This window comes from Vipera ursinii (assembly GCF_947247035.1).
Source record: "Vipera ursinii genome assembly, chromosome: 1".
Taxonomy (NCBI): Eukaryota; Metazoa; Chordata; class Lepidosauria; order Squamata; family Viperidae; genus Vipera; species Vipera ursinii.
Window position 1 is genome coordinate 282,269,900 of NC_139512.1, and position 22,482 is coordinate 282,292,381.

General features: G+C 39.3%; 1 protein-coding gene across 1 annotated transcript in view; it reads left to right on the forward strand.

Annotated features, from left to right (window-relative positions):
- The first annotated feature begins 693 nt into the window (after positions 1 to 693).
- SMOC2 (SPARC related modular calcium binding 2) overlaps positions 694 to 22,482 on the forward strand; it is a 132,359-nt gene continuing 110,570 nt past the window's right edge. The window contains exon 1 of the mRNA XM_083366394.1: positions 694 to 927. Within this exon, the coding sequence (XP_083222520.1) occupies positions 844 to 927 (84 nt within the window). The 5' untranslated portion in view covers positions 694 to 843. The remainder of the gene's footprint in view (positions 928 to 22,482) is intronic.

The following is a 22,482-nucleotide window of genomic DNA, read 5'->3' on the forward strand; positions in this document are numbered from 1 at the left end:
CTCTTTCTCTTTCTCTCTCTCTTTCTCTCTCTCTCTCTCTCTCTCTCTCTCTCTCTCTCTCTCTCTCTCTTCCCCCCCCTCCCCGATAAAATACAAAGCGGTTTGGAACTTCAAGCAGGGTTGACGGAGGAGACGCGGTTGGGGTGAATTAATCAAGGCAGAGGCTGCAGGTCTGGGCGGAGAAAGTGGAGGCTTGGGTGGCGGGGGGGGGCTGGAGAGAGAGAGGGAAAGAGACAGACAGAGAGAGAGAGAGAGAGAGAGAGAGAGAGAGAGAGAGAGAGAGAGAGAGAGAGAAGGGGTGTGGTGCCTTTGGGGCTTCTGCACCTATCCATCTCTCCAACACCTCTTTCACATCAGTCCCAATTCCAACCGAGTGCAGAGCCGCGCGTTGCTGCCCGCAAGGCTGCCTAGGAGGAAAGCCGAAGGCAGAGAAGAGGCGGGAAGAGCTCTCTGATCCCGCTCTCCCGGGACGAACATCAGACGGCAGTTCTAGCAAGCCGAGGGGAGGGCAACCCCCGCTCGCCCGTCGCCGCTAGAGACAGCAGAGCTGAACCCAGCTGCAGCCTTCCCCGCAAGGTCAGGAGCCGCAACAGCAGCGGCCGGCAGGAGCGAGGGAGAGACTCCGGAGAGACCGAAGCTCACCACCCACCACCCACCCCCCCCCCATTTCTGCAAAGCAGCAGAGCCCGAGCGCGAACCGTCAGCGGGAAGGCGAAGAGCAGCTGGCGTGAGCTTGTCCCCCCCCCCCTTAAGCGAGGAAGGGCGAGCCTGGGCAGAGCCGGGCAAGGGAAGCCGGCGAGGGCCAGGCCAGTTGGAGGAGACCTCTGCCGCTTGTAGCTGAAGATGCTGCTGCTGCCGCTCCCGCTCTGGCTGTTGCTGCCGGAGCTGGCTCTCCTGGCGCCGGCTCAGAAATTTTCAGCGCTGACGGTAAGGCAGCCAGGCTGGGTTGGTTGGTGAATCTCCGGGCTGCTTCCTTCTCTTCCCTCTCGTGGCCGCGCCGGGGCAGCAAAACCCTCCCGCCGTCTTTCGCCCCGCGTTGGCCACCGGCTTCCCACCCGTTCGCTGGTCCCGTTTCTCCAAGCGGGAAACCTGCCCTGCAGTCGGGAAGCTGCGGCTTCGCTGGCCTCGGTGCCCTAAGTCTGCCCCGCTTCTTCCACGCGTCCCTCTCTCACCTATTGGCTGAAATCCTCACTTCAGGCGATCGGCTTGTTTTTAAAGCAAAAAAAATAAAAATAAAATAAAAATAAAAATAGGGCTCCGGTGCTTAATGCTAAACCTAACAACCCCTTCCCTTTAAAAATGTGAAAGCAGCAATCGCGGCTTGGAGATCTCTATTCTTCCGACGCCTCTTCTCCCCACTGCCCCTAGGATAGGTAACCTTGGTTTGATAATGTATATATGTATCTTATTAGCAGGAATCTTAAAATTGGCATCATCCTTAAGAAATCGTGTGCGCACAGACGTGCTTGTTTGAAGTTAGTTGGTAGTCCCCGCGAATTTCTCATTAATCATCTTCCCACAACCAAGGGGAAATTACTGGGCATCGATTTCCCTGTGCCTTAATGGGCACGGATATGTACATCAGTTCTGCTCGGAGTATCGGGAGAGATCGAAGGAGCGTTAATAAGATTAATTTAATGCCGAGTAAACATCTGTGCCTATGGGTATCCTCTGCCAGGTATTGTAAAGTAATTTAGAGAGATGCAGTTTATTGAGCTCGTGTTCAGGTTAAAGACACGTCCGTGCTGCGTTTAGGATTTATTTAATCCAGTTTGGTTCTACTGAAAGTGCTTGGACTAAGCACAAGTGCAAGGAAAGTGGTTAAGTGGTTTGGGTTTGGCAGCTTGCAGCTTGCTGGAAATCCTCGGGGAATTAGGCTCCCGGTTGCAAACTAATAGCCTTTTGAAAAGGGGACAGAGTGAACTACAGATTTAAGAGTCTGAAACACTGGTCCTAAAAAGGCAATGAGTTGGCATACAATTAAATGTTCAAGGATTTTAGGGCAATTTACTGCGAAGGAGTAACTTGAAATCCTGTTGCTTGGCGATGTGAGTCCACTCCAGTGAATGGGATTCACTTTCACTTTCTAGGCAGATGCTCTCTGCTTAATTTTTTTTTAAAAAAAGGAAAGTGAATAGGAAGCAAACCGGTGCTGAATAGGCTTGATAAAGATCCAGCTTCGTGCGTAACCACTGGGTACGGTGATGCAAAGGAACCTGGCTGTGCTTATCTATGCTCTTTCGAAACTCGTAGAACTTTAAAAAATTAAGTCTAAGGAATGAATGAATCTCATGTCTAATCCATGACTGACTTTCTTTGAGTCACTTCCAATAGGCTTCGCATAGCACCAAATGATGATTGTATTTCCTGAAATATCCATTCATCAGGTGTTTGGACTTGTTCTGGTGGGTGGAATGGATATTCATTATCCCACTGAGGCACGGAGGATTCACTGAAGCCGTGGACAGAAACCCCAGTTATTCTTACTCATTTCAGTTACTCTTTCCTCTTAGCAGGGATGCTTAGAAGCACCCTGATCATTCTGATTTGTGAACCATTTCTTTCAAAATACTTCCAGGCAGTTGCTGTGTTGCCAAGAAGTAGCAGTACGGTAGATGGGCAACAGCTTTGAGTAGGCTAGTTTTATAAAAAAAAAAAGACCAACCATCATTTCCCTGGGAAAACTTAAGAGTTATAGAAGTTATATTTCGTAAAGTGATGGTTTCCTTTAACTGCCTGGATAGCCTTTCAGATCCACAACATACTCTTGCTTTAAAGAATAGTGGATGTCCTATCTCCAGCTTGATGCCCAAGTTAATTGGACTGTTCAAAACCAAAGATTCCCTTGAGCATTTATTCATTCATTCATGATGCCTTTAACCACCCACTGACTAGTTATTCTACACAAACAGTATCCAATAGCATAAAGGTTCGGAAGGATATCCCCTCTTCCAGTACTGGCTGAGAAGACTTAGAAAAGTTTGTCAACTCTCTTTTCCTAAACCTGCCCACTGCCCTCTGCCATGAGACAGAAGACTTCCCTTCCACAAGCTTTACGCTGGGGGGAAAAAGTATAACTGTTTTTGTGTTTGTAAGTGTGCCCTTGATGCAATGGATCTCTTAGTTACATTTCTGGCCCATTATAATGGGTTATATGTGGCTTCTGGTATCCTTGAGTATCTTAATCACTACAGAGGTACAGCTACACAAACGTAAAAACAGGTGTATAGCAAGCCTGGGTTGTATGTTGCTTCTGATTTAGCTGCTTAAATCCAGTGGATTTCCAATGGGAATTAATTGAATACATCTGCCTACATGACTTGAAAGCCTCCCTGGAGGTATTGTCTGAATGTTACAATTGGCTTATAGCTTAGGTAGAGAAGATGACGATAATTGGTCCATAAGATGATAATCAGCCGTGCTGATTTCAAAAAGGCAGCCATGAAGTGACATTTACATACCCATCTATACTTTTGATTTTGTTTTGGTTCTTTCAACAGATCATGACTTGTGAGCCAGTAGCAAAATATAATCAGAATTGTGGTACAATATCATAAATTAAAATGGCTTTTTTGCATTGGCTCCCATTGTCTAATCAATTAAAGTTTTATGTCATTAATTTTCAAAGTAAGCCAATGCAATATGCTGATACAATGGGATGCTTTGTCCCTCTGGTAGATTACTGATTGATCGTTGCATTTTAATTGAGTAATCTTTTGTGAAGTTTCAGGTTCTTTTACTCGTTAGGACTTGGGCTAGATAATCCTTGTGCTTATTAAGTTTACAGGTCTACAATTTTTTGACCTTTTTCAGCACACCTTAATTGCACAAAATGAGCTGTGTTAGCAAAGAGCATTGTCTTTACTGATATAAAGGTAATAAATAATATAAATATTATAAACCTGATATAAACCCAAAGTTATGGACAGACTAGTTCTGGAGAGATCAGAGAGTTCACACTTTTTGATGAGGGCTGTTTGACAACAAAATATAGCCTGCTGGTAACAATACAGTGCATGATTGGTCTTTGTTTTATTTGGTGTGATTTTATAAGCTGCATCAAGATAATAGAACAACAGGACTTTGATCACGCAATCACATGAGTAAAAAAGGCTAAATTAAAGCCATAAGAATGGTCCTTCTTAGTTATAATCTATACAGTTGAGAGAGAAGATGCATTTAAAAGGCAGCTGAGCTATTGATTGTAAAGTAAATAATTTGCATAGTAAAATGACTCAGGTTGAACTTTATGTCCTTTTCAAATCAACTTTCACAACTAACCTGTTTACTACAGACTTTGTGCTGACCATAGATTAATTCCAGGGGCAAAATGTCTTCTTTCATGCTAGGTTTAAATAACTACTTTAAAACTCATAAAATGTCTTAAAATCTGGGGGTTATTTAAAGGGTTGGAGGCTTAAAGAGTTGGAACTCTGAGAAGGAACGGTATTGTAGACCTCTTGTTTATAAAATTCATAAAATGGACATATTTATCTTAGCCTTTCACTAAATGAGAGTTTCTGCTATACAATACCATAAATGTTATCTGGCAATCATTTTTTATGTAACTCAAAATGAGAATGGCTGGGTCATGATTATGGGGAAACGATTTCTGGGTTAAAAGCTAGCAATTGGCAACCTTAAAGAAGCTCCAAAAACTACGGTGTGTGATTTCTGCAAGAGCAGATCATAGTAAATTAGGTAGACATTGACAAGTTTTCATCCGTGGGGTACTACATTTGAATGTTTGGCTTAAAGTATTTTACATTAAGTCATATAGAGTATTTTTCCTCCAATTTAAATTTATATCTCTTTTGTGCCTTATCATGAAATTTCTTGATTTTAACAAAAATGTATGTGTCATACAAAAGGATCAGTGCTTTTCACTCTTAGTAATTTTATCTTACAGGTTAGCAGTCTTATTTCAGAGGGGTTGAGAGAGGTTTGCAGCTGCCTAAATGTGATTGGAAATCAGCTACTTCTAGAAGGGAGATCATAGCCAGGGGATGAGGAAACAGTAAAGAGGGAGAGAAATAAATTTTGACTATGGATGTAGGTCATATCATTGTTTGATAAATGATGTCAAAGTAGAAAAGTGACTTGCTATTGCACAAGAGATCCCATAGAAAAAATGAATGATTTCTAATAATTGAGAAATAATTGAAACATTTGCGTGTTCTGGTACTGTCAGTATACTAGTTATGAATTATATTCACTGGGGTACCTAAGATAAAGGGGTCCCTGCAGATTTGTTCCCCACTATAAGGGGTGGCGCTCATCTCCATTTCAAGGGCCATTGACCCAGCACTGTTTGAGGACGTTTCCGTGGTCATGTAGCTAGCATGATATCATGGAATACTGTTACCTTCCCATTGAAGTGGTACCTATTAATCTATTCACACTTGCATGTTTTCAGACTACTAGGTTGGTAGGAAGTGGAGCAGAAATGGGAGCTCAACCAATGGCATGATGCTCAGGTCTCAAACCTCAGCTGTCAGTTTTCCAGCCAACAAACCCAATGTCTTAACCACTGAGCCATCATGCTGCTCCGAGTTACCTAAGGGAACCCAACAATTGTCTACCATGTAAGGGGTATGACTTAAATTGCCCTAATGAATCTGTGACAGACAACTGGGATTGCTTCATGAAGCATATCCAATTGTAGTTCCAACTGTGGAGTATTCAGGTCACATTTCCTAAGCTAGGAATGCGACCATTTCAAGAAACATAGGATTTACCAGCCACTGGCTTGCCCTCCATTCAGATTCCCCCCCCCCCCCCCGATGTATGCTAGGTCCCTAACATTTACTGGAGTATTCAGAAAATATAGAACTTAAGGGAACTGTCATTCTTCTGATGATATCAGAAACCTGCATTCACATAGAACCAATTGCACCCATGAAGAGTGTTCTGGAGTGTTGGTTATTACTTCATGGAACCATTTCTGCTAGATCATTTGTCCCTGTGAACATGGCCTCATGAAAACATTTTTTTCACTTCAGTCTGTGGTGTCACAGCACATCAGCATATCTGTTATGCTTGACATTTGAGGGATTTGCCCTGTTTTACTATAGTCCTGGCTTCCACCTTCTGCAACAAAGTTAAGCATAAATACTTCCCCCCACGGGACTGACTTAGTTTAGTTCTGATTCAGCTTCAGTACGGAGAACAGAAGTACATTAGACTGTAGGTTAATGTTGAGTGCGCTTGATTTTCATTCTCTATGAATCGCATAAAGATAGCAAAGATGCACTTTTGAGCTTTTCCAGAAATAATGGGCAATCTTTGCTTCTGTATTGTCTGTAATTCTGATTTAAGTAACTAAGTATCTATTGGGTACACATGCCAGCCCTCCCCAATCTGGTGCCCTCCAGATATATTAGATATCTGTTCCCCAGAAATGAATGTTAACAAATATGGAAATTCCAGCAACTCTGATCTAGCAAAAAGTGAATCCAACTAATTGAAGAGCATCACCAGAAAAATGTTAAGATATGCATTTGAGATGAGTGCTGGTTTGTGGGTGCAGGATGCTAGACATTATCTATGGTCTTCCTTCTTGGTGTGCCCCCCCTTTCTCTCACTATCCATGTTACAGGTTTGCCTCACTCTCTTTCTATGACTGATCTGTACTCTACCTCCCAAAGGAGATGTGGAGGCAAGTAGTGACAATTGGTGCTCCTGATCATTGTTCCTATTAATACTTTTCTTCTTGAAAAAGGCAGGTAAACAGTCAGAAAGAGTAAGGAGCATAAGCAGGATCAAAGGTTTCTGTGGTCATCAGAAAGCCTATCAGGAAAAGGGGTTTGGCAAGGAGCAGACAGTAATTGAAAACCAATGATGGATCACACACTTTTAATGAATCAAATAGATTCATTAATGTAGACATATTTCATGTCAGATGCACAGAAAAAGTTGCAAGGTGTGTTACTCTAACAATACAAACACTGCAGGAACCAGCAATTTATACTCTGGGGAATCCAGATGTGAAGTATAGCTGCTTGATTGATAAGTCTGAAAAATAGAAGGGATCGAAAATCATTTAGAAATGTAAATTATGAATATGCACTTGCATATTTATTTGATTTTGATGCCACCTGACCAACCAATAAGTCATAGTTTTTGAATTTCATATTTTGATTTTATAATGCTGTGTATAAAAGGCATTTTTTCCTAGATATTGAGAGCTGAAACTGCAAATACTGAATGGCATGACATGTGATTTGAATTGTATAGATACCATCATACTTTTTCAGTATCCCAAAGCATAGTCAGAGACTCTGCAGGCTTTTGTGGAAGATTTGTCTGAACCCTATCTTGGTTTTTGTGCATGGTGGATGTGCTAATTGCAAAGATATTTTTGATGGATTGCCTAGCTCCTCACTGCTAACTAAAGCTAAAGCAACTATAAAGCAACCATGTCCATTGAGTTTAAGTTGATGACTTTTCAGTGCTTTTAAAATACCGTAAGTAGGATCAAGAATGGTTAAAGTGTCCAGTTCCAAAACTTTCTTTGTGCAACCATAAATTAACCAGAATCTTGACAAAGACTGGTTATAGGGGAGATGCAGTAAAGGTCAGAGCTACTACCTTTTTTAAAAAAAAGGTTCATCACAAAGTGACTAAAAGATTAAGAAAAGTCACATCCGGTCAGTACTTGGCCTGAACACTAGACTGGAAGTAAAAAAAAAAAATAGGAAGAAGGCAAGGACAAACCATTTTTCTATTGGGATCAAGAAAATGATGTAGATATGTCCATGTAAATCATTAGAATAGCACTTGATTTGAAGGTAACTTTGCCTTTATCAAAGAAACAATCTTTATATTGATAAATCTGAATTCTTTAGCTTCCCATTCATTTTTATGCCCTTTCTCTCACCCTACTCACCCTACAGTATTATTTGTGAGCATGTGTGCTTGATTGCATGTGTATGTATTTACGGATTCAGTAAGAAAGTCACAAAAGTCAGTTAAGAACCAGTTGAATGTTCTGGCATTGACTATGGCCTTAAACTGCTTCTTAACTGGTTTTTAACATTTGTTATATCTTTAATGCATGTTTTCTGTTATAGCATAGGGTAGTGTCTTGTCTACAATCCTGGGTATATATAGGGAGAAATTAGACTGACCTTACTCAGTTCAGATTCCAATATATTAATCACACAAACACACACACAGGGGGAGGGAGTGAAAGGGAAAAAGAGGGAGAGAGAGATGGGAGGGAGTAATAATCAGAAGTGTATTATTAACAGTACCAGCAAACATTAAGATCTCTTGAGAATAACAAATAGTCATATTTTATTTATTTGCTATCACTGTCATTCCAAAATTCTATGTCTGTGCGCATAATGAACACCAGATGGTGACTAGCTGGTGTTTTGCAGCTTGCCATGGCAACTCATCACCATTTTTCAAGTGGTATGATGATAAATTGATTGAGAGTTCAGGTAATTTGGAATGACCTTTGTGAAGTTGTCAGGCCTGTTAAGCTCTGATTACCAACTCAGTTCTCTAACTTGGCCAGGATAAACAGAGCATTGTATTTAATCCTGCTAATTTCCCAATCTTTAAATCATGCATTACTTTCTTAAATTTATGTCAGTAGATTAGAATAGTATATACAGGAAAATAATTGGAAATTTGGAATATTCTTCACTTTCTGAGCCACTGGACTGGTACTACCACAATGACACCAGTTTGACCATCTGTCTCCATATGTAGTTGCTTGGCCACAAGTTTATTACATCTTTTATTTTCAGTGATGTGGGAGTAAGCTTTGTTATAATTAGTAAACCTATTTTGGAGTAAACATATACCTTTGTGTAGAATGATAGAATCAGAATTTCAAGGGGCCATTTACACCATCAAGTCCAACATCCTTTCAGTGCAGAAATACAATCCAATCCTAGATAAACTACTCAACCTCCCCAAAGTCTCCATGTTTGACTATACTATAGTCAGCAAAGGGGAACTCGCTTTGTGGAACGTTTCTAGGTTCCACTATTAAGCTATTCTTACGTATGAACATTTTTCTAATATTCAGTCAGAATTTGTGGAACAGCCTTTCTAGTTTGATATCTTGCAGTTAGGTTAACTTCAGCTTCCACAGATTATCAGCCGCCACTGAACACATTGGCTGAAAAATATAAAAGGTGAAGGAAGTTCAAGATATTTTCAGCATGAAGTTAGGTTGGTGACTTTGGGCCTTTACTCTCTGTCAGCCCAACCCATTTGATAGGGTTGTGGTTGTGAGGAAAATTGAAGGAGGAAGGAGTATTAGGTGTGTTCACCACCTTGAGTTATTTATAAAAATAATTAAGGCAGGATATAAATAAATATATAAAGAAGACAGAGAAGGCTAGTAAGAATATAAAAGGCTGTTGTATAGCTTGAGTAAGAGGTTTGTTCCATCAAATGGGTCAGTTTGGTGTAGTGGTTAAGGCACCAGGCCAAAAACCAGGACTTACGTGACTGCAAGTTTTATTAGTTTATCAAACTATAAGATATAAATAAAAATGAAAATTATAAGAAAAAGAAAGAAGCCAGGACACTATGAATTCTAATTCTGCATTACACACCAAGCCATCAGGGTGACCTTGGGCCAGTCACACACACTCAACCCTGGGAAGGAGGCAATGGTAAACCACTTCTGAAAAACTTGCCAAGAAAATTGCAGGGACTAATCTAGGCAATTGCCAGGAATAAAGGCACAAAAAAGAACAAACTGCTCCACTTCGTTCAGTGCTATCTCTGGGATTTCCAACAAGTTTATTTTCTAACCGAACTTGGGCATGATATAACAGCACCAAAAGCCTTCTGCGTGCAGATAATTTAGGTTTTTTTTATGTGATGGTTCTTTGATGTATCATTAAAGAGAAATGGGGAGGTTTATAGTGGGGAAAAGCGATAACCAGAGGGAAGTAAAAAAGGGTGAAAAGTGAAAAGAAAGAGACTCAAAGTGTTTGAAAGTCTTTCCTATTATCTCACATATCAGTTAGGATCTTATGCATACAAACAGGTTGCATTCTCCCAAAGCTTTCTTCTGTTTAAATGGCTGTGTATTTGAGAAAAAGCTGCATATTATTTTATTTATTTTATTTTTTATTTTAATTCCATTTATATCCCGCCCTTCTCCGAAGACTCAGGGCGGCTTACAAGGTTAGCAGTAGCCTTCATTCTATGTATATGCCTGCTTATTAGGGCTTTCACACACACCCCAAGTTTTTACAAAGTCAGCTTAATTGCCCCCAACAATCTGGGTCCTCATTTTACCTACCTCGGAAGGATGGAAGGCTGAGTCAACCTTGAACCTGGTGGGACTCGAACCTGTACTAATTGCCGGCAGCTGGTGTTACTTAAGGAGGCATTAGCCCACTGCTCCACCAAGGCTCTATATTATGCTCTTCAAATCCCATATTAGACGTGTCCATGTTAGTTACAATCTGATTTTTATTTCACATGGCTCTGTCCCTCAAAGAAGAAGAAAAAAGGACCAAATCTATTTTTTTTGTGGTGAATAAATCTGATAAATCAGAAATGATATAACACTGATTGAGGTTTCTCATATGTAGCACTGCTGTATTCCTTTAGTAACAGGAGATGGCAAGTGTTTGATTTAGGGTCTTTTTGAAAGGGGCAAATATTATCATTTTAATGTGCGGTTGTTGATGTTTCTGCCCCGTGGGGCATAATTGCATTTTGTTGCCTAAAGTCTAAAGATTTCAGGCGGCTCTGCCAATATTTTTACGGTCTGGATAAGTGAACAGTCTGCATTTGGCAATGGATATTTTCAACAATAACTCTCCCCCACCCCAATGCAATTTGCAAGTTTTATTTTATTTTTTTTGTTTTTGTTTCCTGTAATATCAATTGGCAACTGCTGCTATTGTTTGGCAGCCAATAGAATGAAAGAATACCTCTTTTTTTTTTTTGAGACCAATTCTTCTGTCAAATGTTGAATATTTAGGGTAACATTTTATTTTTGGTTCATTTCTTTTTGCCCAGCACTTACCTTATGTGCTTTTAATACCCTGGATGGTTTCCACATCGGTTTAGATGGGCCACTGTAGTTGAACAGAGAAAGCCAAAACACAATCAAGACCTTCCAATCTTAGGGACACACTTGGATGGCGCCTGGAAACCCAAACATTTGGAGAAGTTACTTTAATTTAATTTAAACCAAGACCATAAATAAAGCTCTGTGTGGCTTAGATCTTAGCAGCAGCCTTGTTAGAAAAAATGGGCACTGGTGCAACCAAGAGCATTAACCTTGAAAATAAAATATCCCTGGCTTTACTAAAACGAATTTCCAAGATACGTTGCTTATTTTGAAAAGAATATAAAGCAGACGTGTCAAACACAAGGCCCGGGGGCCGGATCTGGCCCACGAAGTGGTTTCATGTGGCCCCCGAAGCCATCCTGGAAACAGTGAGGGAACGGCCCCCGCTGCCTTGGCCCTGGCCCAGAGACCCTCCTTCTGCCAGAGACACCCAGATCTGTCCCACTCCTGCCCAGGCCCCCATAGGCACCCTTGATGCCAATGATGTAGAGCTGGCCATGTCCACCCAGTAGGCCATACACACTCCAGCCATGCCCACCCAGTAGGCCACGCCCACCCTGGCCATACCCACCCGGCCCCCCGAGGGCAACCACAATGCTGATGTGGCCCTCAATGAAATTGAGTTTGACACCCCTGATATAAAGGAATACAACAAACCCTTCCATGATAACTAATGGAAGATAAATTGTACTGGGCGTTCTGTGTACTCTTATTATACGGAGGGGGAATGATAATTAAGATCTGAGCCTTGGTGGAGCAGTGGGCTAATGCCTCCTTAAGTAACACCAGCTGCCTGCAATTAGTGCAGGTTCGCATCCCACCAGGCTCAAGGTTGACTCAGCCTTCCATCCTTCCGAGGTAGGTAAAATGAGGACCCAGATTGTTGGGGGCAATAAGCTGACTTTGTAATAATGCCACTTGGGGTGTGTGTGAAAGCCCTAACAAGCAGGCATATACATAGAATGAAGGCTACTGCTAAGCTTGTAAGCCGCCCTGAGTCTTTGGAGAAGGGCGGGATATAAATGGAATTAAAATAAAAAAAATAAATAATTGACTTTGTACCTCATCTTTTCATTAAAAATCTTCAGTTACGTTAGTAGTCAGTAAAATGCAAATTAAATAAAATTTCATGCCTAAAACATGAAAATTGATTAATTTAAAAACATAAGTACCCATCAGATTAAAATATAACATCACCAGCAAGAAATTGTAGAAATAAGTTTGAATAAGTTAATAGAATTGTAGAAATGGTATTGAATCTCTTCCTCTGACGTGAAGTTCTGGACCTTAGGAGCAGTCATGAGGAAGGCTCTACTACACGGTCCTCTGCATTGTGCAGAAGAATAAAGGGCCTCTCTTATAAGAGGACACATTATTTCAAATATCTTGGTGTCACAAATCTCATACTGTATAAAGGGCACTGCCCTGAACTTTGCAGAGTCAGATTTACTATAAAGTTAACTGTATCAAGCTACAAACATTGGGAGGGAAGGAATGGAAGACGCCATGTATGCCCTGTGAAGTTTTCCCCTCAAACTAGTCTGTTGCCCTCAAGACAACACCATGCCCAGTAACAGAATATTAAAGAGTGGCTGTGTATTATCAAAGTAAGTATGATTTAGAGTGGATTTAAAACTTCATAGTCAGTGATAAAAAATCACATGGTTTCATGAACTATTAGTTTGGTTTATCTGATACATCTGCTTTTGGCCACTTTAGAAGTCAAGGCATACAAGAACCAATTTTTGTACATTTCCCCTCTCCTTAGTTGTCATAATTGTGCCAATTCATGGAGGCAAGTATATTTTAAAATAGCTGGGTAATATCTTTATGGTAATGGACGTGGAAAACTCCCCTATTTTGCAACATCTGAAGCAATTCTGAAGAACGAACAAGTTTGCATTAACTTGTCTGTCATTTTTCTTGGTCTCAGAGTGGTGATAGACATGAATACACACAAACACATGCTTAGATACACATAGAAAGCGAAGATAAAAGAAATCCTTTTTGTGTACTACAGGTAGTCCTCGATGTGGAATTATGGTTGTAAATTGTTCCAATTTTTAAGTGAGCCATCATGTGACTGACCCAATTTTACATTTTTTTTATTTTTTTGGCTGCAGTTCTAAAGCAAATGCTGTAGCTGTTAAGCTTGTAATCGTTAGGTTTGTGTGAAAATCGGGAAATAGTTGCCGTGAAATACAGTACTTCTCACCATGATGAAGAAACCAAGAGTGGGGGGTCTGTGGTTTGCCAGTTATTCTGCTGACCAGGTGGGTGAACAATTTGAGGTCAATTAGCTCAGTGCCTCTATAGCCCAATGCCCATTTCACAGAATAAATGTTAAATGCTGGGCACCGATATCCTATGGGACTCAGCATGCACAATCTTAAATTCAAAGCGTATTTTGAAGCCATTTCAGGAAGTTGCATCTCCTTATGACATTGATTTAAGCCATTTGGTCAATATTTAGGACTCCTATCATTTAGAATAGGAGTGCTCTGTTCCACAATTTTTAGTATTATCAGGGCTACCCATCATTTTGATATTATTAAATGATCAAAAAGTAAAGAAGCTTTAATATTCCACAGCATTGGCTAGGGGATGCTATAGATAAAAAAGGAAATGTTGCTTGATGTAATACAAGCAAAGCTGAGATTAATTTATGAAAACATCACTGAACCTCCTGTACTGTTTTTGTGTGTGAGAATATATGTGGAGTTTAGAGTTAGGAAGAATAGTATTGCATTAGATTCCTCGGATGCTGGAATTTCTTTGTACATTGCCACAATTATAATAAGGGAATCTTTTGAGCAGCTGCCTGTATTGAAAGCATGCTGATTAGAGATCAGAGCAAATGCTCTTGTATTTGCTACAGAGAGTCATACCATTGTCTTTTCAATATTCCTCAGTTTAAATAAGAAAGAAGAACCTGACGTGAATCAATAATACAGTAAAAATGGCAGATTTGAGACAGAGCAATGTATCTTAAGCTTAAAGAAACTTAGAAAAACCCTTTGCAAGAAAAAAGGTATCACATTCTTAATGCTGAAATTAGAAACAGATCGGTGCATTACACCCAGCCTCCTAACCTTGAACACAGAATCCCAGAATTCTCCACCAGAATTGGCCATGCTGACTAGTTATCCTAGAAGTTATAATTGTAGCCCATCTGGAGGCCACCAAAGTGAAGAATTATGCTTTATAATTCTGCCACATAAGGATGAAGCATATTTATTTTTGGGAAGTGGTGAGAGTATAACAAAAATTTTGTTAAAAAGTGGAGTACAGTTTTTTGGGAAGAGAGACTGAAAAGATTTTCAGAATCTAGCTTTAACTGATAAATTTGCTTCATTTGAACTTGCACTATGTTCTAAACATATCTTGATGATATAGTGTTCCACAAAAGGCAATCCTGTGTAATTAAGCTACAATCTTCTGATTTTTGTTTTTAAAAATCTGTAGCAATTGTAGATGAAGGTGGCAATGTTTCAAAGACATTAATATAGGTTTATGCCAAAATGCTAGAAATATTTTTGAATATAAGGAAAATAGCAATGCCATGATCCACTTGTACAGATTATCTTCCCCAAAGTCAGTTGTCTTTAAAGAGGACAATATTAGAAACTAGTTTAAACTTAACATGAAAAGCTAGATTAATGTAGGATTTGACACTGAGAACCATAAATTGCATATTTTTTGAGGGTTTTGATAATCATAGGTTTCAGAAATATGTGCCCTTTCATAATTGTAATTTTGGGCATTTTTCATACAGACACGTTTTCCCCATTATTGTACATGCAAATCTGCCACTGTAAGTCATCAAGCATGTCTGCAATCAGGATCTCACTTTCCCCCCCCCAAAAAAAAAGTAAAATTGCCAGGTAGCACCTCTTACTTAATTGAAATCCCTGTGTCCTTTTGCTCAGCAACTGTGATTGTATTCCCTTTTACCACTTGGAATCTTGCCTGCAATATCAAGCATACAGTATGATTGTGGAATACTAGATAAAGACACCCACCCATGCATACTATTCACATGGGTAAGTTGTGTTCTTTGGCCTGACTTTTGAGGCTGATGAGAACATAACTCTGTATTATTATATTAAGCATTGTTAGGACTGCACAGTGCATATTGGTTGACTTCTGGATTAAAGCCTGAATGTATCATCAGTCCCACATAACTGCTTTATTTGACTGTAACTTATCAATCATCTTCCCTTCGTCCTGTGCGCTCCCACAGAGAGGGCCTCCTCAGGGTGCCGTCGGACAGAGAGTGTCGGCTTGCGGCCCCCAGGGGGAGAGCTTTCTCTGTGGGCACGCCAGCCCTTTGGAATCAATCACCGGTTGAGCTCCGGATGGCTCCCGACCGTCACTCTTTCCGCCGTGATCTGAAAACCTATTTATTTGAACAGGCCGGCCTGGTTTAAGGTGTTGGGGTATTTTTAATTATTTATTGTTAGGGCTTAATTAATTTTATTTTATTTTAACTTTTGTATGTAATGCTTTTATTGCCCTGTACACCGCCCTGAGTCCTTCGGGAGAAGGGCAGTATAGAAATTCAATTAATACAATACAATACAATAAATTTCTCTCTCTCTTCTCGCCCTCTCCCCTCTCTCGCTCCCTCTCTTTCCCTGTGGATGTATGTATGACTCAAAAATGTTGTAACATTAATGATGGTCTCAGTACATTTCTTCTCTCATGATATTCTGCATTGTTTGTATTCCTTGTGATTGAACTCGAGGTTAAATATCAGCGATACCTCTCAAGATAGTGTTGGTAAGTCCTGTGGGGCAGGGCCATAGGGTGAAAAAAAGCCAACCTTTGGAAAGACTTCCAGGACTTGTCCCAAAGATGGTTTTTCATGAGGCAACTGGACTTTCTTGTTTTCCTTTGAAGATGTTTCGCTTCTCATCCAAGAAGCTTCTTCAGCTCTCTTGGACGAGAAGCAAAATATCTTCAAAGCAAAACAAGAAAGTCCAGTTGCTTTGTGAAAAAGCATCTTTGGGACAACTATGACCTGGATGACTGAAAATCTCCATAGTCTTTTAGCGATGCACTTCCAGAACCTTTATTATGTTGCTTGAATGAGCCACTGGAGGGAGCCCAAGAACAGTGTGATTTTGTTTTTATTAGTAGGGGCTGAAAACACTTGCATCCCGTCCTTAGTTACCCACCACTAAACTTGGTGAAGAGAAAAGTTTGAACTGAAGTGCAATGACCTAAGAATATGAAATACAGAATGGAAAAGTTAAGGTGAAACACATGTATAGCATGTTTCTTTTTCAGCTGTTCAGTGTCACAGAAGAAATAAAGAGAAGGTCCAGGAGAGACATGATAGCATTTTTCCCATACTTGAAGGGCTGTCATTCTCCATAGCATCTCAGGGCAGGAGAAGAAGCAGTGGGTGGAAGCTCATTACAGGGGAAATCAACCTGGTCACAAGGAGGAATTTCCTGACAGTGAGAACGTTTAATCAATGGAACAGCCCCTCTCTCAGAATTGTGGGTGCTCCATTGCTGGAGGTTTTCAAGAAAGATTGGACAGCCATTTGTCTAGGACGGTATAAGGGGTTGGAATAGAAGACCTCCAAGAGCCATTCCAGCCCTATGATTGTATGGAAGTCCACTATGTAAAGATTGATGGAAGATTCTCAGAAATATCTGGATAGGTATAATAAGATTGAGGGCAATAGAAAGATTGAGGGCAACAGAAGAAGGGGACAACAGAGAATGAGGTGGCTGGATGGAGTCACTGAAGCAGTAGGCGTGAGCTTGAACAGACTCCAGAAGATAATAGAGGACAGGAAGGCCTGGAGGAACATTGTCCATGGGGTCGCCATGGGTCGGACATGACTTCGCAACTAACAACAACAATAACTTTATAGATTTTCAGAAAACCATAGAGGAGTCTGAGATATAGGAATGCAGTGGGCAAGAGTGATTCAGGTTTTGGGTTCAGATTAGGATCATTTAGTTAGGATCCTGGAGGGGATGACCAGGCTAAGCCTGATGGTGGAGTCAAACACATCATTAGTTTGTATGTGTAGCAAGAAATAAACTTGTAGTACTTTTGAACTTTATCCTGATTCCTGATTTCTTGCACCTGACAGGTCTGTTAAGAGACATCTTTCTTCAGCTATTAAGTTTTATTTTAATTAAGCTATTAGATGATTTGGGGCAGGTAAGATCAATCCAACCTTACTTCACATAGCTTGGTGGTATGGCTTCAGTTGGGAAACGGAGACAACATATGTTGCAATATATGGCACTCCCTGAAAGATATCCATGCAGTGTAGCGCAAAGGTGAAGATAAGAGATACAGCAGTCAGGTGGTGCAAAAGCAACTGAAACTTGCTTTTCTTGAAGATTACTAGACAAATAATAAATGAAATACAGAAGTCAAGAAAGACACAAAACAGCTAAAACCTGGAAAAGAGAGGACTGTTGGGCAAAAGTCTAAATAGACTCTAATTCAGCCTATCCAACTTGTGTTGCAATTATATATGCCCTCTTTTCATATCTGCCTGGTACTTAAAACTTTCTTATAAATGTTTTAAAATTGCAAAATAATCCAAAACCACTGTCATTACAGTTGGAATCCTAAACCCACCTACCCAGCTATAGACCCCGTTTAATTGAATTCAATTTACTTTTGAATAGATATTATTGGAAAGTAGTTATTAGAAAATTGACCTAATGCCATTTAGTAAGGAAAGGTCAATTAGGATAGATAAGGAAAGAAAGTGAAGAAACAGGTATACTTGTAGCAACAGATATAAGATGTGCCAATTTAGAAAGTGACAAATCAAGCTATTCCTTATTAGTAAAGTTAAACTTGAAAATTCTAGAATTAGGCAGGCACCTACTGGCTCTTTATTTATGACTATATAAAAAAAGAGAATTGATACTTTTTGCCTTGTGTGCTAATAAAGTTTTGAACTCTGATTTACAGCAGCTGGCATTTGACCTGAGCAGAGTGTGAAGCACAGGGAATAAATTTCTTCTTCCAACTTGTATAAATGAGAGCAATATAATAATCATAATCATAATCATAGTTATTGTTGTTATTGTTATTGTTATTGTTGTTATTTACACAAAAATGTGAATCACAGCTGCCAGCTCTTCAGTTGGTGTTACCCTTCATACACATTAAGCTCTTCCCAATAACCTCAGATGTCGTAATGTATCAGCATAGTTATCACTGTGCATTCAACCAATGTGGCCTTTTGCAATCAATGGATGGAAATTTTCTCAATGTGCAGATTTTTTAAGTGTCACGCAAAATTTGGGGGTACGACATCCAGTGCACCAATAACCACTGAGACCACTGCAGCCAGTTTATGCCATAATCTTTCAACTTCAAATTTCAAATCTTGATATTTATTGCCACATCAACTATCCATACTTCTTTTTCAACCAAAGTTATTAAAATGTGTTGTGGCTGTTCACACCAGTAGATTTTAAGAAAACAACAACACCTGAAACCTGTTCAATCCCCAAATCTCAGTAAATCCTGCAATCAAAATTTGGTTAATAAACTGACAAATCACAAGGCATTAACTTTTCCATCTTTCTCAAATAAAAAAAATAATAACCAGAAAAGACAGTCTTTTAAAGTGTGCCCCCACCATCTAAACTCCAGAAAAGTGCAGGATATCCAAGACCATTAAATATTTTTAAATGGGAGGGGTTGAATAAGGAAGTTTTTGTCTTTAACGAAGAAGAAGAAGAAGAAGAAGAAGAAGAAGAAGAAGAAGAAGAAGAAGAAGAAGAAGAAGAAGAAGAAGAAGAAGAAGAAGAAGAAGAGGAGGAGGAGGAGGAGGAGGAGGAGGAGGAGGAGGAGGAGGAGGAGGAATCTTACTAAAAAGAGAACTCATTTTTTGACATTAACCTCAGTTTTGATCTAGCACTACCATTTTCAGAACAATGTATGCATAATTCACTTTAGGAACCTAGGTGTGATTACTTTTTCAGGGGAAAATACTGAGCTGGATCATGTAAACATATATGTGATACATAGCATAATATCAATCAATAACTTCTGACTCACATGTGTTTTTCCTCATGATATCTTTATCTTTTCATATGTTAATATTTTTTAAACTAAACAAAATTTGGGTAATTGAGTATATTTACTGATGTACCCCAGGAACAAATATCAGTTTAATATTTTCATTTTTTTCAATTAAAAAAAGGTTAAGAGAATCATCTCTCTCTCTCTCTCTCTCTCTCTCTCTCTCTCTCTCTCTCTCTCTCTCTCTCTCTCTCTCTGTGTGTGTGTGTCTTTCTACACATACACATAGGAAAGTTTTCTGGAGAAGCTTTGTGGAATATGAATATGAATGTTAAAATATTGGTGTTTATAAAACATAATTTTATTTTAAAATGTTGAATTTTTAAGAAACAGAATCTAATAAAAGAGAATTTCATTGGGGTATCTAACCAGAATTTTCTTGATCTCACCCTTAATAGTACTCTCTGTCCTGTAGGTGATCAGGGTATAACAATCTGAGATTTCTGTACAGTATTAGTCCCTGTATCTAACCTTGTTAATAAATAATGTGACATTAATACAACCATTAATGATTCCTGGTTGCTTAGAGTTGCAGGACAGAAAGTTAATAAAAGGGAAAAACATGGTGCCAAGTAAGATATGATAGTAAGAAAACAATAGAAATGATAGGATTTTTTTTTAAAAAAATGCTTCTGCCAAAAAAAGAAAGCCAGTTTGGTGTAGTAGTTAAGTTAGAATCCAAGAGACTGTGAGTTCTAGTCCTGCCTTAGCCATGAAAGTCAACTGGGTGATTCTCTCAGCCCATCTGACCTTGTTATGGGGAAAGTAGAAGGAGGAAGAAGTATTAGGTATGGTTGCTGCCTTGAGTTGTAGATGAAAAAAGAGGAGGGATAAAAATCTTTTTTAAAACATTTAAAAAGTGCAGAATCTCTTTCAGTACAAAGCAAGCAAATCTTCCTAGATTTGAACAGGTAGATAGGATCAAAATACGGCTAGGATAGCTAAATACAAAGGAAAACCTGGCTTTCAATGGTTGCAGGGTTGAGGAAAGTTTTGCTTAGAAATCTTCCTTCCACATTTTTATTAAAAGTACAGGATCGCTGCCCCTTTTACCAATTTATGTTGAATATTTATGATACACAAGGGCTTGCTATGTGCATTTAATAGCAGCCTATCATATAAAACAGTGGTGGAGAATCTATGGCACGCGTGCCAGAGGCGGCACTCAGAGCCCTCTCTGTTGGCACGTGTGCCACCGCCACCAGCGGCAGGTCCATCAGGCCACTGACGCCTGGAGCAGAAGCCCCACCCAGCACAAAGAAGGCGAAGTGGCCAATTAGCAAGCTCAAGTAGAGGTGGTAGAGCAGAGGTCACCAACCATTGTCGATTAGTGGACTGGAACAAAAGGGAGGGGGAAGCATTTTACATGCGTGCATGTGGGTACGGGGCCACAAGCACTCATGCGCTGCAAATGGGGCGGAGCTAGTGCCTGCATGATACTCACTAGCCCTGCCCTTTTGTTGCATGATGTATCTGCACCCTGTGGCGCCGCGGCAGTCATTTTTGCACCCCCGGGTTTAGCGTGCCAGAGGCGGCACTCAGAGGCGCCTCCCTGCCCCCCCTGATGGCACCACAATGCTGATGCAGCCCTGGCACTTAGCAATAAATAAGTGGGTTTTGGGTTGCGGTTTGGGCACTCAGTCTCTAAAAGGTTCGTCATCACTGATATAAAATCATCAAACAAAGCCTTTTGGGACACGATGGGCAAAACTCCTGCTTAGCGTAAGACAGAGAACAGGGTCCATAAAAATGGGCGATAATGATTTCACACATTCTATTCTTTTTTTTTTTTTGCAGGAACAGTCATATTTTAAAAAGCTGCTCCTTACTTCTACTTATCTCTAATGATTTTTCCTGAACAGGGGAAAACCTATACTGAGAGGGCAAACAAAAATGACTAGAAGTTCTTTGTATAACCAGGAACAAAGAGAATGGATTCCCTTCTTCAATACAAGCTGTGACGAACTGATCATCTGCAGCCTCTACATCTTCCTATCTTCAATAGTTTTGGATCTCTGATTTCACACATCACATCAACTGTCACATAATTACAGTAATAAAAAAACCCCTGCATATGTGCTACAGATGGGAATAAGGAAAGGGAGCATTTGGTATGTTCCCAAGCTATACTTCCCAGCTGGTTATAATTGGTGATTCTCTTTTGAGTTGCTTGCAATTTCTTGGAATTCATGTCTTTTGTATAGGTTAGGAAAATCCAAAGGTTTTCTCTTTTTATAGCATATTTGCAGCACTGGATAATCCATTTGCACAGAAAGGAGTTTATTGTTCTACTGTTGGTAAAGGAATGGTAATTCCTCAGTATCAATAGTTAAAATGTAGAAAACACACACTGCATTTATAACAGCTTGATTGACAGCTCTAGTGTTTTTAAAAGCAGATTGGAATTTTTTTCCTAACTTTTAATATAAAATATTAACTTGGCAATGCTACTTTTCAAGAGGTGCCTTTCAAATCAAGTTGACTTTAATTTTATTTCTGACTCAGATCAGTAAAAAAAGTAATTCTACACTATTTTCTCTTACAAACTAAGGGTAGGACTAAATATAGCTGCTTGTACAAAACCTCTAGAGTCTTACACAAAAGCTTTCATTGAGTATAAGATTATTATACTAATTTTTAATGATTTATTAAATATCAATTTTTTTCAGATTAGAAGAAATTATTTTAATTCTTATATCTCCTGAGTCCTTCGGGAGAAGGGCGGTATACAAATATAATAAAGATAAAGATAAAGATAATTTGAATAATATTAGCGGCAGTTGTTAATTAATGCCTGATAATCTCATTTGGGCTTAATTTAGTATTGACTTAAACCTTCAAAACAATGTAAGGCATTTTAATATGCAGATTTTAACCATTGTAATTTGTAAAATTAATGGCACATTTGTTTGTTTTTTACGTTTTTTTCTTTCCCCTTTTATTTTGTTTTCCATTCTTTGATTGTATTTCTAAAGTTAATACATTATAATAAAAAATACGTTATACACTACAGAATCAATGTACAACACTATACTAGTAAAAAATCCATAAAACTTAATAGTAATAGCATTTTAATAATGCTATTAGTGTAGATTGATGTTGATGTTGATGAAAGTTCGATTACTTGTCTTACTGACTTTATGAAATTCCTCAGGAGATTAAGAACAGGAAAATTAATACCACATAATTAGAATGCCATGTGTTCCAGTACATAAACTAAATTAAATTAAATTAAATTAAATTGAAGTTCCTCTCTTGCCAAGGAGATACTTGGCTCTTCCTTTCTCAAAAGTTGTGGGTTATTTTGCCATCAAGAGTTAGTTTTGAGGTCAGTTTGCTTAATG